Source organism: Peromyscus maniculatus, chromosome 1 (assembly GCF_049852395.1).
Source record: "Peromyscus maniculatus bairdii isolate BWxNUB_F1_BW_parent chromosome 1, HU_Pman_BW_mat_3.1, whole genome shotgun sequence".
Classification (NCBI taxonomy): domain Eukaryota; kingdom Metazoa; phylum Chordata; class Mammalia; order Rodentia; family Cricetidae; genus Peromyscus; species Peromyscus maniculatus.
Genome location: NC_134852.1, coordinates 34,532,161 through 34,545,884, shown reverse-complemented (window position 1 = coordinate 34,545,884; position 13,724 = coordinate 34,532,161). Strand labels below are relative to the sequence as shown.

At 44.3% G+C, this 13,724-nt stretch overlaps 2 protein-coding genes across 2 annotated transcripts in view; one reads left to right on the top strand and one right to left on the bottom strand.

Moving 5' to 3' along the window:
• The first annotated feature begins 1,004 nt into the window (after positions 1-1,004).
• Positions 1,005-12,051, top strand: LOC143266907 (uncharacterized). Its single transcript, XM_076542862.1, has 6 exons — positions 1,005-1,011; positions 1,547-1,761; positions 4,207-4,371; positions 5,868-5,900; positions 6,024-6,154; positions 9,636-12,051. The coding sequence occupies exons 1-6, from the start codon at positions 1,005-1,007 to the stop codon at positions 9,655-9,657; spliced, it is 573 nt and encodes a 190-aa protein (XP_076398977.1). The 3' UTR covers positions 9,658-12,051.
• The window catches only part of LOC102925715 (cytochrome P450 2B1-like), an 18,046-nt gene continuing 15,810 nt past the window's right edge, over positions 11,489-13,724 (bottom strand). Inside the window, exon 9 of the mRNA XM_042272963.2 lies at positions 11,489-11,679. Coding sequence (XP_042128897.1) covers positions 11,489-11,679 — 191 coding nt within the window. The remainder of the gene's footprint in view (positions 11,680-13,724) is intronic.

The following is a 13,724-nucleotide window of genomic DNA, read 5'->3' as shown; positions in this document are numbered from 1 at the left end:
CATTATGATTTCCAACAGTAGCAAGATGGCAGTTATGAAGTAGCAAGAAAAATAACATGGGCATCACCACACCATGAGGAACTGTATTAAAGGGTCACAGCATTAGGAAGGTTGAGAACCACTAATATAGAGGGATATGGGAACTACTGTGGGCTATGTGGAAATGAAATAAAATTTTCTGCAGTCAAGAGCAAACATTAAAGAGATTAGGAAAGCCACAGATCCATCCTTTAAAGGACTAGGAGCGAACTGAGGATCCCGAGGTGATCACATCCCTTCTTCCTGTGTCCCACATGCAAGGGGCAGAGCTGGTAAACACAGGACAACTTCTAAGAACATTCCCCTTTTGTGGGACCCAGGTCTCCTGTGACTCAGTGCAGGCCAAGGACAAGTTCTGCAGTGTGGTGGTCAAGAAGAAGGGCTCACATCGGGTCAGCCTTTTGTACAAACCCGTATTTTTTTCTAGGAGGTGGGAAAGAACATGATATTTGAGGACTGCTTGTGGAGTACCCAGGTACCCAACAGTGTGTGTGTTAGTACTCAGACATCTATGCTGGCCTGCTCAGGGTCCTGACAGAACATGTCTTCAGTTATGCCACTATGTAAAGCTCTCCCTAGGTGCATGTGCTAAATTCCTTTATAAAAAAATAAGCTCTGCCCATTTTCCCCAGTCTCTTCCCACTGCTTCTTATCTCCAGAGGCTGCCTCTGTTTCCCCTTCTCTCCCCTCATCCTCTGCCTTCCTCCTCTCTCATAAACCCCCCACATGAGTTCTGTTGTATTGTGTGACTTTGTGGTGCCCCTTGGCTCCAACCTGCCAAGGTCGCCTTCTGTCATTTTTAACTAAACTACAATATTGGTGTCATGAGACTTGCCAGGATATCCTGGCAGATCCTCCCATCCACAGGCAGTCTGAGGCATGCTGGGACCCTGGACTCTGTTCTGCCTACAACAGCCTCACTTTTCCAACGAGCCAATTCCTGGGCTCCCCATCCAACACTGGCAATGATTGGTAAGTCCCCCTCCTCTGCCTCTGGCCATTTCCCAGGAGTGAGGATTAATCTCTCCAGTTTGGTTTCTCACCTTTCAGCCCCACCCACAAGCCCTGGTACCAAGCGGCCATGTGTCTCTCAGGCTCAGAGCTCCTGCCCTTGTTCTTTGTGTGATGACCCACTGGACAGCTTGTACCTCCTCAATCCAATCCTCCCTGAATTCCTGGGAGGCTAGGAATTCCAGGCCCTTGGATCTTGTTTTTTTTTTTTTTTCTACCTCACTCATGGGAAATGCACCTATCACCATATGTCCATGCTCCCCTCTGGGATGTCTTTTGGAAAACCTCAGACCTTTACACCGAGCACCCAACCTAAGGGTTTAACTTAGCCACATTTGCAGTCAGATCTTGTCGCGGTAATGCCCGCATTACCGATACCCGTTTACCATGTCTGAACGAAGGGCTGCGGATTAATCCCAGTAATCAGCATACCTGGAGAACTTACCGACGTCGTAGCCGTTCCTGGCGAACTTACTACCGACGTCACTGTTCCTAGAGAACTTACCGACGTCACCGTTACTGACGTCACTGCTCCGTGTGTTGAGTTCTGAATCCTCCTCGACCCCTCACCTGGTGTCCGAAGTGTCCTTCCTGGGTTTCGGCACCAGTTGCGGCGCGCTCCTCGGCCAGCGAGGAAGAACGACCACCACGCGAGGATTCTTCTCAGATCACACTTTATTGGAGCGCCTCTTGGTTAAGGGAGAGCGGGAGGTGAGGGGCCCCCGAGGACTAAACTGCAGCTGCTTATATGAGGACTCAGGCAAATGTGCCATACTGTGATTGGGTCCCGCCAGAATGCTAGCACGGGGAGCCACAGGATAGGCTGAGGACATAAGGCCAATTACCTTACTCGTGCATCATAGCCAAATATGGAGTTGTTTACAGCTAGGCTACCAGGAAGCCAGCGCCATCTTTGAATAGCGGCTCCCTACAAGATCTGGTCCCAATGCCACTTAGATATGAATCTAAATGGCCAGTTACCGGCACCCTATATCCCAATATTTTATGGGACCTTTGCAACTTCTGTCAGTGATCAGATAGATGGAAGAGGGTACCCTATGTCCAAGCTTTCTCTTATTTTCACTCCAAGCCTTCCCTCTGTTCTTCCTGTTCCTCTACTCAGCTCCTGCTAGACATGAATCCTATTAAACTGCATTTTCCCCTTTCATTAGCTGAACTCTCTCAAATAGAGAAAAACTAGGGTGTTGTATGTCTATCTGTTTCTTTCATTAAAGAATTCCAATGTTGGTTTTGGCAACTGCAGCAGCAGCCTGCCTCTATCATTAAAGCAGTTATGTCATCACCTGTCACCAGGTCCCTTTCCACCATCCGTTATGCTACGTGTGCCCCTTTAAAAGAGCCCACCAGGCAGAGCTCGCTCTTTGCCTCTTCTCTTACCTTACTCCTCTCTTTGTTTCTTATTTCCTGTCTTGCCTCTTCTGTTCTCTCTTGCTTCTCTTCCTCTTGTCTGCCTGCCTCTCTCAAGTCCCCACTCTGATGTGGCCTTTCACTTTTCCACTCTCCCCCTCCCCCAATAAACCTCTCGCACTGACTCTGTTGTGTGTGGCATTTTGGTGGCATGCCTTGGTAGGGCCCGCCAAAGGTACCCACTTCATGCTGGAACCCTACCCACCTTCTCTACTCACAATAGACTCGCTCTCTTCCACCTGCAACAAATCTACTTTCTTGTTCACTGATGGCTTTGCCTTCCATTCACTAGCAGCAACTGGGTCTCTAATGGTGCTACCTGCCTCTGACCATTCCCCTGATGTGAGACTGGCCTCAGTATTCCTTGGATGAGGCAGTCAGGGAATCGAGAAAAATTCTCTACTTACTTTCTTTTTCTTTGCTCCAAGACCCGCTTGTGTCCATCTGCTTTTCTGCTCTAAATGTCCTATTTGTGTTTGCTGCAACATGACAGTCAAAGATGGAGAAGCCAGCGTGTGTGTGTGTGTGTGTGTGTGTGTGTGTGTGTGTGTGTGTGTGTGTATGAATGTGACTTGTATTTAACTCTACATGTGTGAATGTAAGCTGGACCTAACGCTGTATGTATGTAAATAAACTCTATGCATATTTGCATGTTACTATTGTTTAGAAAAACATGTTTTAAACAGCAATCATGTGGCTTTTCTCCATCTTGGCTGGTGACCTCTTCATGATGTAGACAGTCATGTGACTGGCAGCCATCTTTTACTAAGGTTAAAGAGTACACTTCTTAGTCCTAATGAGCTCTATGTTCATTCTATCACCTTTTATACTAAAGAAGCAACACGCTTCAAATATTTTGGATTGGTATGGACTTTTGTATGATGATAAAAATATATGGTTGGATTTATTACAACAGACTGTATATGTGATTCAACTCTGGTTTAGAATATATTCTGTATAATAATAAAAATTTAATGTTATATAGAGATCTATTCTGATTAACAAAAGCTAACTTAGGGATTTACATGTAAGTACTTATGTGTTTGCCAAGTGTTCAACACCAAGCTTCTGGAGAACTTAGATAAGTGGCAACATGTGTTTGATCATTCAGGCATTTGATAAATAAGATATATATATATATATATATATATATATATATATATATATATATATATATATATATATATATATATTATAATGTAGTTTCTGATTCCCAAAGAGGGTGCTTTTCCCAGAGTTGAGCATTTGGGCAGGGGAACCTACAGCTTGTCAAGGGCAGAGCTGGCTTTCACACACAAAATGCCTATTTTGGTTTCTTTACAGAACCTATTATCTGTGATTAGAGACTTTTATTTTGATATTTATTCTCACATGAATGGAATGGAAAGTCCTACTCTGATGAGAGCTGCTAACATATTGTAGATGGTTACAGAACACAAGTTAATAGTCATCTTATAAATGACCAAATTCTTTAATTTTAGTCATGTTAAGTACTAATATAATTAATTACAAGGATAAGCCTTACTTAGTCCCCTGTATATGTTTTCAAAGTTAAGCTTAAACCAAGTAACTAGAAAGAAACCAAGTATGTCTATTCAGATATACCTAATAGATAGTCTTCAAATGCTTCAGAGATCTGCAGAATATGGCATTTAAATGTTTAATTAAAGAGCTTCACATGACAGAGAGACCTGCCATCTCTTGGCAGCACCTCTGTTTCCTCCAAAGAAGATACAGGAGCACAGAAGAACCTCCACCAGAGCTTGTTGTAAATGTGACAACACCAGCCATGGAACAAAAAACTATCTTTCATGTCAACTGCTGCCAAGACCCTGTCCAGACTGTGGACAACAGGACACTGGGGAATCAACTGCCCTGAGTTGCCTGGACAAGGTAGGCTGGTCCTCCCACAAGCTTCTACTCCACAGGAAAGTCTGTCAGATCTTCTGGTCCTGGGAACTGCGGACCAGACTGATGCTGCCCTAAGACCTCTACCACCAAGGACCCTGGAGGACCCTGAGGTAGCTGTCTAGGTAGCCAGCAAGTAAGAGTCTGTCGTTTTTAATACAATCAGAAGCTGCTTGGTCTGCAGCTTACTGGGGTAAAATTTTCTCCTCAGACTCTGATGCTGTTTGATGACTTGGCTAGTGACAGCTTTGTCAGTTTAACAGCAGCAACCAAGACTCCAGCCACCTTCCCAGTTCTCCGTGTAAAATCCAAGGCACAGGCCTCACTCTCCTAGAGCTGATATTAAGTCTAGACACAACTGGCTTCATTACTAGACTCAAAAGTGAGATAAACTCATAGGTTTCAATGTAACTTTTTACCATTCCTTTATTTAAAGGAGCTTGCTTTACAGTGACTGATCTCAGCCATCTGTATCTCCTAGTGAATTAGATAGAAAGAAGGTATTATAAGATGTAGAGTTTATGTGAAGCCATGGAAGCTTAAGTTGAGGATCTAAGAAAAATGTTTTAGTGTCTAAGAAGGTGCTTTAAGGTCTGTTTATGTGAAGATACGAAAGCTTGAGTGATGATAAGGAGAAAGTGATTTGAGATGTATAAAAGAATGAAACGGGTTCCAGACTTCTCTCACTTGCTGTGCTATTGTTACATGAAGATTCCAACAATTCATGGCCTTAACATTAATCAATGGGATTCTGATAAGCTATTAATCTAGCTGTGGCAGAGTACAAACTACTATACTACCACGCTACAATTCTATGACTAAATTCCCTTTGGTTGCTTTCTAATGACTCAAAGGCATGTGTATACTGTCTTTCCAAAGTGTGGATTTCAGTACAGATTACGAACAGTGGGAGTGTTAATGTGTGGTGGTATTGTGTTCCCCAAAATATTGTACACCCTAATAAACTTATCTGGGTTCAGAGACAGAACAGCCACTAGATACAAAGGCTAGAAAATGGTGGCACTCATACCTTTAATCCTAGCACTCCAGATATAGAAATCCCTCTGGATCTCTGTGAGTTCAAGGCCACAGTGGAAAGGGCCAGGCATGGTGACACACACCTTTATTCCCAGAAAGTGAGCCTTTAATCCCAGGGAGTGGTGGTAGAAAGCAGAAAGGTATATAAGGTGTGAGGACCAGAAACTAGAAGCCTTTGGGCTGGTTAAGGTTCAGGCTTTCGAGCAGCAGTTCAGCTGAGAGTCATTGGGGTGAGGACACAGAAGCTTCCAGTCTGAGAAAACAAGATCAGCTGAGAAGTTGGTCAGGTGAGGTCAGCTGTGGCTTCTTCTGCCTCTCTGCTCTTCCAGTGTTCACTCCAATAACTGGCTTCAGGTTTGATTTTATTAATAAGACCTGTTAAGATCCCTTCTACATTAATGTGTCTAAAACTTATCACTTTTCTTATACTACCTTTTCTACAGTGTGGATTTCAGACTTGGCTCCACCTCAAACAGGTCAGATGCACTCCAGATAAGTACTGTCCCTACCTTTTCCTGGCCTTGGGACTCCCCTCCCTCAACTGCCAGAACCTAAGAAAAAATTTTTTTCCGTAAACTTAACTTTATCTTCTGCTTAAGCATCTTGCCAGGTCCAAGCATCACTGGAAAGTTCCACAGAGCCTGGACAGTGAAATGGAACATCCAACTAACCCAGGACATGATGAGCATCTCACCTTCCTCAGGGACCCCAAAGATGCCAATGCACCCAGGTCAGCAGGAAGCAGTCTCGAGAATACGGTGCCCTCAGTCCTGACTCATCTGCCCCTTCCTACCTCCTCATCTTCTTAAACTAAACAAAAGGGAGGAACATTAGTACTCGGGGATCTACAATGGCCTGCTCAGGGTCCTGCTGAAATATGTCATCCGCTATTCCACTATGTAGAGCTCTCCCAAGGCTCATACACTAAATCCCCTTATAAGACACAAACTCTGTGCATCTCCCCCTCCTTCCCTCCTCTTCCTGACTCTGGAGGCTGCCTCTGCACATCCTTCTCTTCCTCCACTCCTCTCCCTTCCTCCTCTCCAATAAACCTCCCAGGTGAGTTCTGTTGAATGGTGTAACTTTGTTGTGCACTTTGTTCCAACCCATCAAAGTTCTCTTCCAGCATTTTTTAACTAAACTACAACAGTATCTGCATGCAATATGCGTAAATTCACATGGTACTTTTCTTTTCCTATTATTCTCATCAATACAAGCAGTATTAATCTCACTGTGTGTGTCTCTCTCATCTATTTCTATCACTGTATCTCTCTCTTTCATGTGTGTGTGTCTATTCCAATCTGGTCAATCATATCCACCCTTCTGTACTGTACCCTCTGTCTTGTTCTCATTCCCCTCCCTTGTCCCTCTGTCTGACTCTCACATGGCTGGTGCCATCTCCAGGTTTGCCTGTACTTCTGAAACGTTGCTGTGTCTATTATTCTCTAGTCATGGTGTGACTCCTTGTGTACCTGTGTCTCTCTGGTCTCATCTCTGTCTCTCTGAGAGTCTGGCCTCCTTTCATGCCCTTTGTCTTGATTACTCTTCTATTGTTCTGCTGAGACTCCATGATCAGCTCAGCTTAGAGAGGAAAAACAGAATTTACGGGGCTTACTGCCGGGGACCAGCCTCAGCAGTTTCGGGGGTCTGAGGGTGGGATACCTGGAAGGCGCAATAACAACTCGGAGATGATGTTCATGCAAGCTGACAGGTCACTTCAGGCTTTTGCAGTTGCTAAGTTTCTTTTGCTTCCCTAGCTTCTCTTAGCTTCTCTAACTTCTCTTACTTCTCTTAGCTTCTCTTTCTTTATCTTCTGCTTTTGCCCTGGTAACCTCAGTTTTTTATTATCATAAGTAAAGGGGGAACAGAAAGAAAAGGGGAAATTACCCAATACAAAATGTTCTCATGATTCCAAAGGTTATTTTTAGAAAATCACCAATATATTCTTCATCATCTTTTACTAAACACAGGAACTATCCCAGACTTAACACCAAAGCAAGCATAATCTATTTTTATTATTAATGATTATACAATCTTTTGAGCACTTAACCCAAAGGCTAGCAACATGCAATTTTACAAAAAAGGTAAAAAATAAGAACAGTGGTCAATGTACCAGACAGTCATTTCCTTCTCACACAGCCTGCTCTGACCTCAAGACCCCTGCAGGCACCTAAGTTCCTCCTCAGCCCTCTGCAAACACTAAGCCCCATGACTGGTGGGCCACAATGACCTCAGACAAGAAATCTGTCCCTGCAAGTCAGCAACTTCTGTCCTTCTATATCCAACATATTCCAAGGAAGACCTAATCTAATTTATAGAGCTTCTATGAAAGGAAGCTCACCTTTCTTGGCAGCTCTTTTTAATCTAGGAACCCAATAAAGCTATGGCAATCACTCCACCAGTTGTCACATCATCTCCACACTCCTTCAGTAGGAATAAAAAATATCTGGATTAAAGTTGCCATCTCCCTTTTTTGGTGGAGGCACTATTTCCCTCCTATTCTAGGTTCCCACACTTTTAGTTTGTCATCCCATCTATATGGTACTCCATCCACAGTCTTCAGTCAATACCCCTTAGGGTCTCAAGTTTTACACAATGTCCTTGGATATCCTCAGAAACTGAATTATTCATCATGGCCAATTTAAGTCCAGTGTGTAGATACACATCATATCATGTGCTATAGTTGACCACACATTCAGTACAGTTTATCCAAGCCTAAAAAGCTCCCCGAGGCTGCAGGGTTTTTTCCATGAACTACATAACTGCCTTAACCCCAGAGTGGATGATCATCTCTGTATAATTTCCTGTTAAATTTACTTCACTCCTTTCCTGCATCACAGAAATCACCATTGATCTAGGAACACAGAACATGAAGATCAGATAGAAGAAGAAGACTAGTATTACAAAAAGTATTTATATGGCGGAGGACATGACATGTGTACGCCATAAAGCATGAACTTGGGACACGTAGGCATTTCTGCCTTGGCCCTCTAGAGGCATGTTAAGCAGAAGATTCAGAGGGGAACACATGGAGGGTTGATGGTCCACAATCTCGGGTCCCCTTTTCTCCAGTTTCTACTGGCAGCACATCAGCCATCTTATATGCCATCCCTGGCAGCTTATAGTATCAGAGGTGAACCCATAACCATCATGCCGAGAACATGCAAGCAGGTGGACAGTCATGGTGCTGAAGCAGTACCCAAGAGCTTACATCTCATCCATGTCAGAAGGCAGATAGAGAGCTAACTGGGAAAGGCATGAGCTTTGGAAACCTCAAAGCCCATCCCCAGTGACATACCTCCTCCAACAAGGCCACACCTTCTAATACTTTCCAAACATTTCTACCAACTGGGGACCAAGTATTCAAATATATGAGCCAATGGGGGTTATTCTTATTCAAACTACCACACACCTGTTAGGCTCACATCCATCTGTCCTTCTCACCCAGATACTTTGTCTCTGATAACTATTTCTAGTATCACATATTTTAGTTCTATTTTTTCTATGAAATGTCTACTTTGAAATGTATCCTTGGATGTTTTACTTGTCAAACCCACCCCCACCCCTGAATGAGTCTCCACATCGCTCTTCTGGATCTTTAGAAACCACACTGTCCATCTCTGTGTCTTCATCATGTTGACCTCTTGCACACACACCTGGGACTCAGCTCAGATTTTCCAAAGCTCCACCAACAGATCCTGATTCTCCACCTTGATTTTGGCCTCCATGCTCTATTTTCTGGTACAAAGTTCTTTGTGGTGGTCAGACAGAACCCCCTGAGGAAACTCCAAGTCTTTTGACGACAAAATAAAATAATAACAATTAAAATCATACCTTAGAATGGGTTTGGGTGGGATCTTCCCTCTCAGTATCCTTAGGACCATTTCCCATTCACCACATCCTGGAAGATGGATCAGTAATGGCCATGAGCCCTTGGCCAGGGAAAGCCTCAGCCTGATCCACTAGGGCCTCCCATATTGCTTCATATCCACCCTGGACTACAACAGGCTGAGACCCATGTAGGCTGTGACAGTATCTCCATATTCCCCTCCTGGATACAAGGCAGAGCCCAGACTTCACAAGCTGAGCCTGGTGATGGGTCCTTCCTCTTTGGATCACACTCTCCAGTGTTGTCTGGGTCTCATCAGGGAAGAACCCAAATTTGAGCTCTGTGGTTTCATGTGACCATCTCTCATGTCTCTTTCTTTAAGGCCATGGTCTGAGATTTTCTGAGAACCTTCTCAGCTTTGGATTTCATGAGACTAACAGGCTCCACACATGAAGATGTTGCTCTCCAGGATAGAGACCACACTATGTCTACCAGAACCTAAGTCGTTAGCTACCTTCCCACTCTTCCTCCTCATCACAATCCTAGAAGCTTCTCTAGTGCCACAGCACAACTGGAAGAGAATTACCAACCTGCTTTTTATATGCCTGTTGAACCATGGACTTGCAACTCTTTGCTGCCTGTGAGAATCACTTCCTTCTTCCCTCCTCATCCTGACATCCTCCAAATCTCACCCCTTCAAAGGATTTGAGTAGCTCATGGGTCTGTTTGCAAAATGTTCTCCAGCAAAGGCAGAAAAGAGACAGCCCTTGAGCTGGAGCCACCCCAGATCCAGACTATAAGATTCAGGAGAAGCCAGAGTGCCATGGTCCTACCTTGGCATGTAGTACAGTCCCATTTCTCTTGAAGACAGACTGTTCTGTTTGTTGCCCTGTTTCTGTGATTGGTAGAAGAGAGTATTCCAGGAATCTACATTGACAAAGCTCCTTGTAACTCTCCGTAGGCTACAGGGAGCTTGGTAACTAAGGTGGAAATTTAGAATCTCAGGAGTGTGTTGAGAGCTGCCTGCTGATTGGCCAATGGCTGACTAGAGACACCTTTCTAGGTGATGATGTTAAATAAATGACACTTCCCACAAGCACCTGCTTGTCCCAGCAGTGCGGTGTGCAGAGGCTGAGTTTCAGGGGACACTGCTCAAAGGGTGGCTCCCAGACACTTCTGTCAGAAGGTGACAAGACAGCAAGAGCAGATGACTCACAGAACTGGGTCAGTCTGGAGAGTCTGGGGACGAGGATTTACTCTGGTCATCTGAAGGGAGTGACAGAGATTAGAAAGACTAGGTCTGGCTGCATATTGGGCAAGTTTATGGAGTGAATCATGTTGTGACATTGTTGAGTTGTTTATTTACTTATTTGTTACACTTCCATTATATTAAATGCCTGGCATTAGCCATCTGCTATTCAAGATTCTCACACCAGAGCAGGCAACAGGTTGTCCCTTCACCAACCTGGCATGGAGGTGATGAAATTTCCAGCCAGAAGCCCTTCTGAAAAGAACTTTAGTTACCAGACAATCAAGATGTCACTTGTAAAAGTAGCCAGGAGGTCAGTGAACTTGGATTTTTAATGACTGCTCTTGAGTGTTGACTTGACTGCATCTGGCATCAACTAGACCCCAAGCTGCTGGGCAGGCTGTGAGGGATTTCTTATCAGATTCTTAGAAGCAAAAAGACCACCCTAAATCTGGACCACACCTTCTGCTGGTAGAACACATGAAAGAAGGTAATTGTGCCTTTGGCTGAGAAAGATTATGAGAGAAGTCCACGAAGGTTTGTGACTGTGGCCTGCAAAGCATTGGGACCTTGAAAATATTGTGTGAAGTAAAAGACACCAGACACAAAAGATCACACACCATGTGATTTTGATGACATGAAGCATGCATATTAGGCAAATCTATAGACACAGAATTCAGATAATATACAGAGTCCATCACCATAGATCATGGATCACCATGAACTGACACATGGGGACTGTGACTCTTGGGATTGATTCAGTATGAAATGTGGCCTCCTGAAGTCTCTCTGTTCACACATCAAGAAAGACACTTGATTGATTTCTCTAGTGCCATTCACAGGGCAGAAGAACACACCTCCAGCTTTGTAGAAGCTGCAGGAAGGAGGAACGAAGTGAGCAGTGACCGAGGGCCTGGATTCCAGCAGGTCTCTCAGAGGCAGAAAGATGAGGCCATTCTCAACAGGAGAGGAGAGACCTGGCCCTCTCAGCCCAGTAAGCGGGCTAAGAAGCAGATCTGGTATGTTGGAGGCACTTTGCCAAAGCCACTCTCCTTGGGACTGAGGTCAATGTCCTCAGGAGCCATGGGACTGGACACAGAGAAGTTCTGGAGGATGGTGGTGAAGAATAGAAACAACTCATTGCGGGCAATGCCTTCGCCAAGACAAATGCGCTTTCCTGTGAGCACAGAGAATGAGCCATGTGAGCCCCAGGGCAGTATACAGCTTTCAGACTCTTCCATCCCATAACCCAGACAACCCTGCACATTGCAAAGAATAAGAATGAGTTTGACCTTTAACCTGCAATTCGAAAACATTAAGAGATTACCAAAACCTTAAAGAATTGGTTCATAGGCCCTTGAGACTTCTTAGCATGGAAAGTAGCCTGCCATCAATCCTAAGGACATGAGTTTAAACCCCTGGACCCACATGATGGAAGGAGAGAACCAACCCCCAAAGTCTATCCTTTGACATAAATACATACACACCCAACATAGCACAAACGTATATGCATGGAAACATTTATACAATAAATCAATCATAATGCAGGAAAAACTGTTCTTTGATGTCTTGTGGTCACTTCTGACAGATTTCTAGCTTTTGTTAGATTATCAGAGTCCTTTTTTCCAGAACTGTAAGAACCCACTTAGGATAGTAGTATGTGTACACATGTATAATGCAACATCTTTAGTGTTCCCTCCTTTCTCATGTGAGGGATTGGTACCCATGTCATAGGACTGCCCTGAGGGTGAAGGTACTGTTTACAAAGAATCTTGGGTTAACAACTGGATGGTGTTAAGGGTCCTGTATGATCCAGACATGGAGGCACATGTGTGCAAGTGCAGCATTTGGGAAACTGAGGCAGGAAGATGATGGGCTACAGAGCAAAATCTCTGTCTCTCCTCTTTCTCTGTCCTCTCTGTCTCTCATCCCCACCCCTCCTTTTCTCTTTCCCTCTCTTCACTTTGCTTCTTCAGCTTGAAATCAAAGAAATTCAACAAGTTAAAAAAAAACACAAGTGTTCATACAATTGAGAATGAGCCAGGGCACATGATAAGGATTCTGTAGCACCCACTAGATTCTCAGAGACATAAGGTTTGTCACCTCAGGCATGGAGCACCACAGAACAATGGGAGCCTGAAAGACCAGGCAGAGGCTCCACCACCTGCCCTGTACCTCAGAGATTCTTAATCTGCAACTGACCACCTCAGGCTTCAAGGTGGAGGAGGAATTTTCTAGCAATCCCTGTGCCCCCAGTTGTTGGGAAATTGTGCTGGTGTGGGAGTATTTAAGGAAAGCACAGTATCCCATTGGGCACTGCCTTTCCAGAATTTAGGAGACATGAGCTTAGAAATTCATGGAGTATCTCTCTGAGATGGTTCTCCTAGAACTCCTTTTTTGATCCATATTTTTTTCAGAACAGCTTTTGACAGCTGATCTCACTCTCAACTCAATGTCCGTGCCTGGAGCTGGACATTTGGACACTGTTCATGTCTCTTTGGCTCTAACACTTTTTGGCTTTCTCTGTCTCTGTCTCTCTCTCTGTCATTGTCTCTGTCTCTCTGTCTCTGTCTTTCTCTCTCTCCTTTCTTCCATTTGTGAACTATCTGAACCTGTTCCTATCACCTCTATTTGTCTTCTATCTATTCCACCTACTTGTGTCTTTCTAAATTCCCTAGATACCATCTTAGCCCCTCCCCTTTCTGTCTAAGGACACCTTGTCATGTGTTCCTTCTGTGTCTTCCCTCGTGTTCCTTTGTCTATTAAGTTGTTTCTCCTTCCCTTCCTTCTCTCTCCTCTTCCTCTCTTCGGGTCTTACCCCTTCACCTCTGGTTCCTCACGCTTCTTCACTGTCTCATGTCCACACTCTGAATCCTTCCACATATCTTCTCCTATTGTAGCTTCCTTGTATCCTCTGTGTGCCTCTGTTTATTGTGATCTGTTACAACATCCTTACCACTGTATTGTTTATTTGTCTCTGTCCCTTTTCTCCACATCCCTGCCTTTCTAGACTTGGGACTGTTATATGGACAATTTGGGAGCCGGGCTGAGACCAGGGTCATTGAAGTCACTTGAACACTCAAGACTTGACACTTCTTAGTTGACAAATGGCTCAGCGGGAGAGCACTTGCCTAAAATTTTTCAGTGAGGGGATGAGAACAGAGAGGCTCCATGGGAAAGCATCTTCTAGAATGCACCAAGGAGAGGTTGGAGGTATGGGCT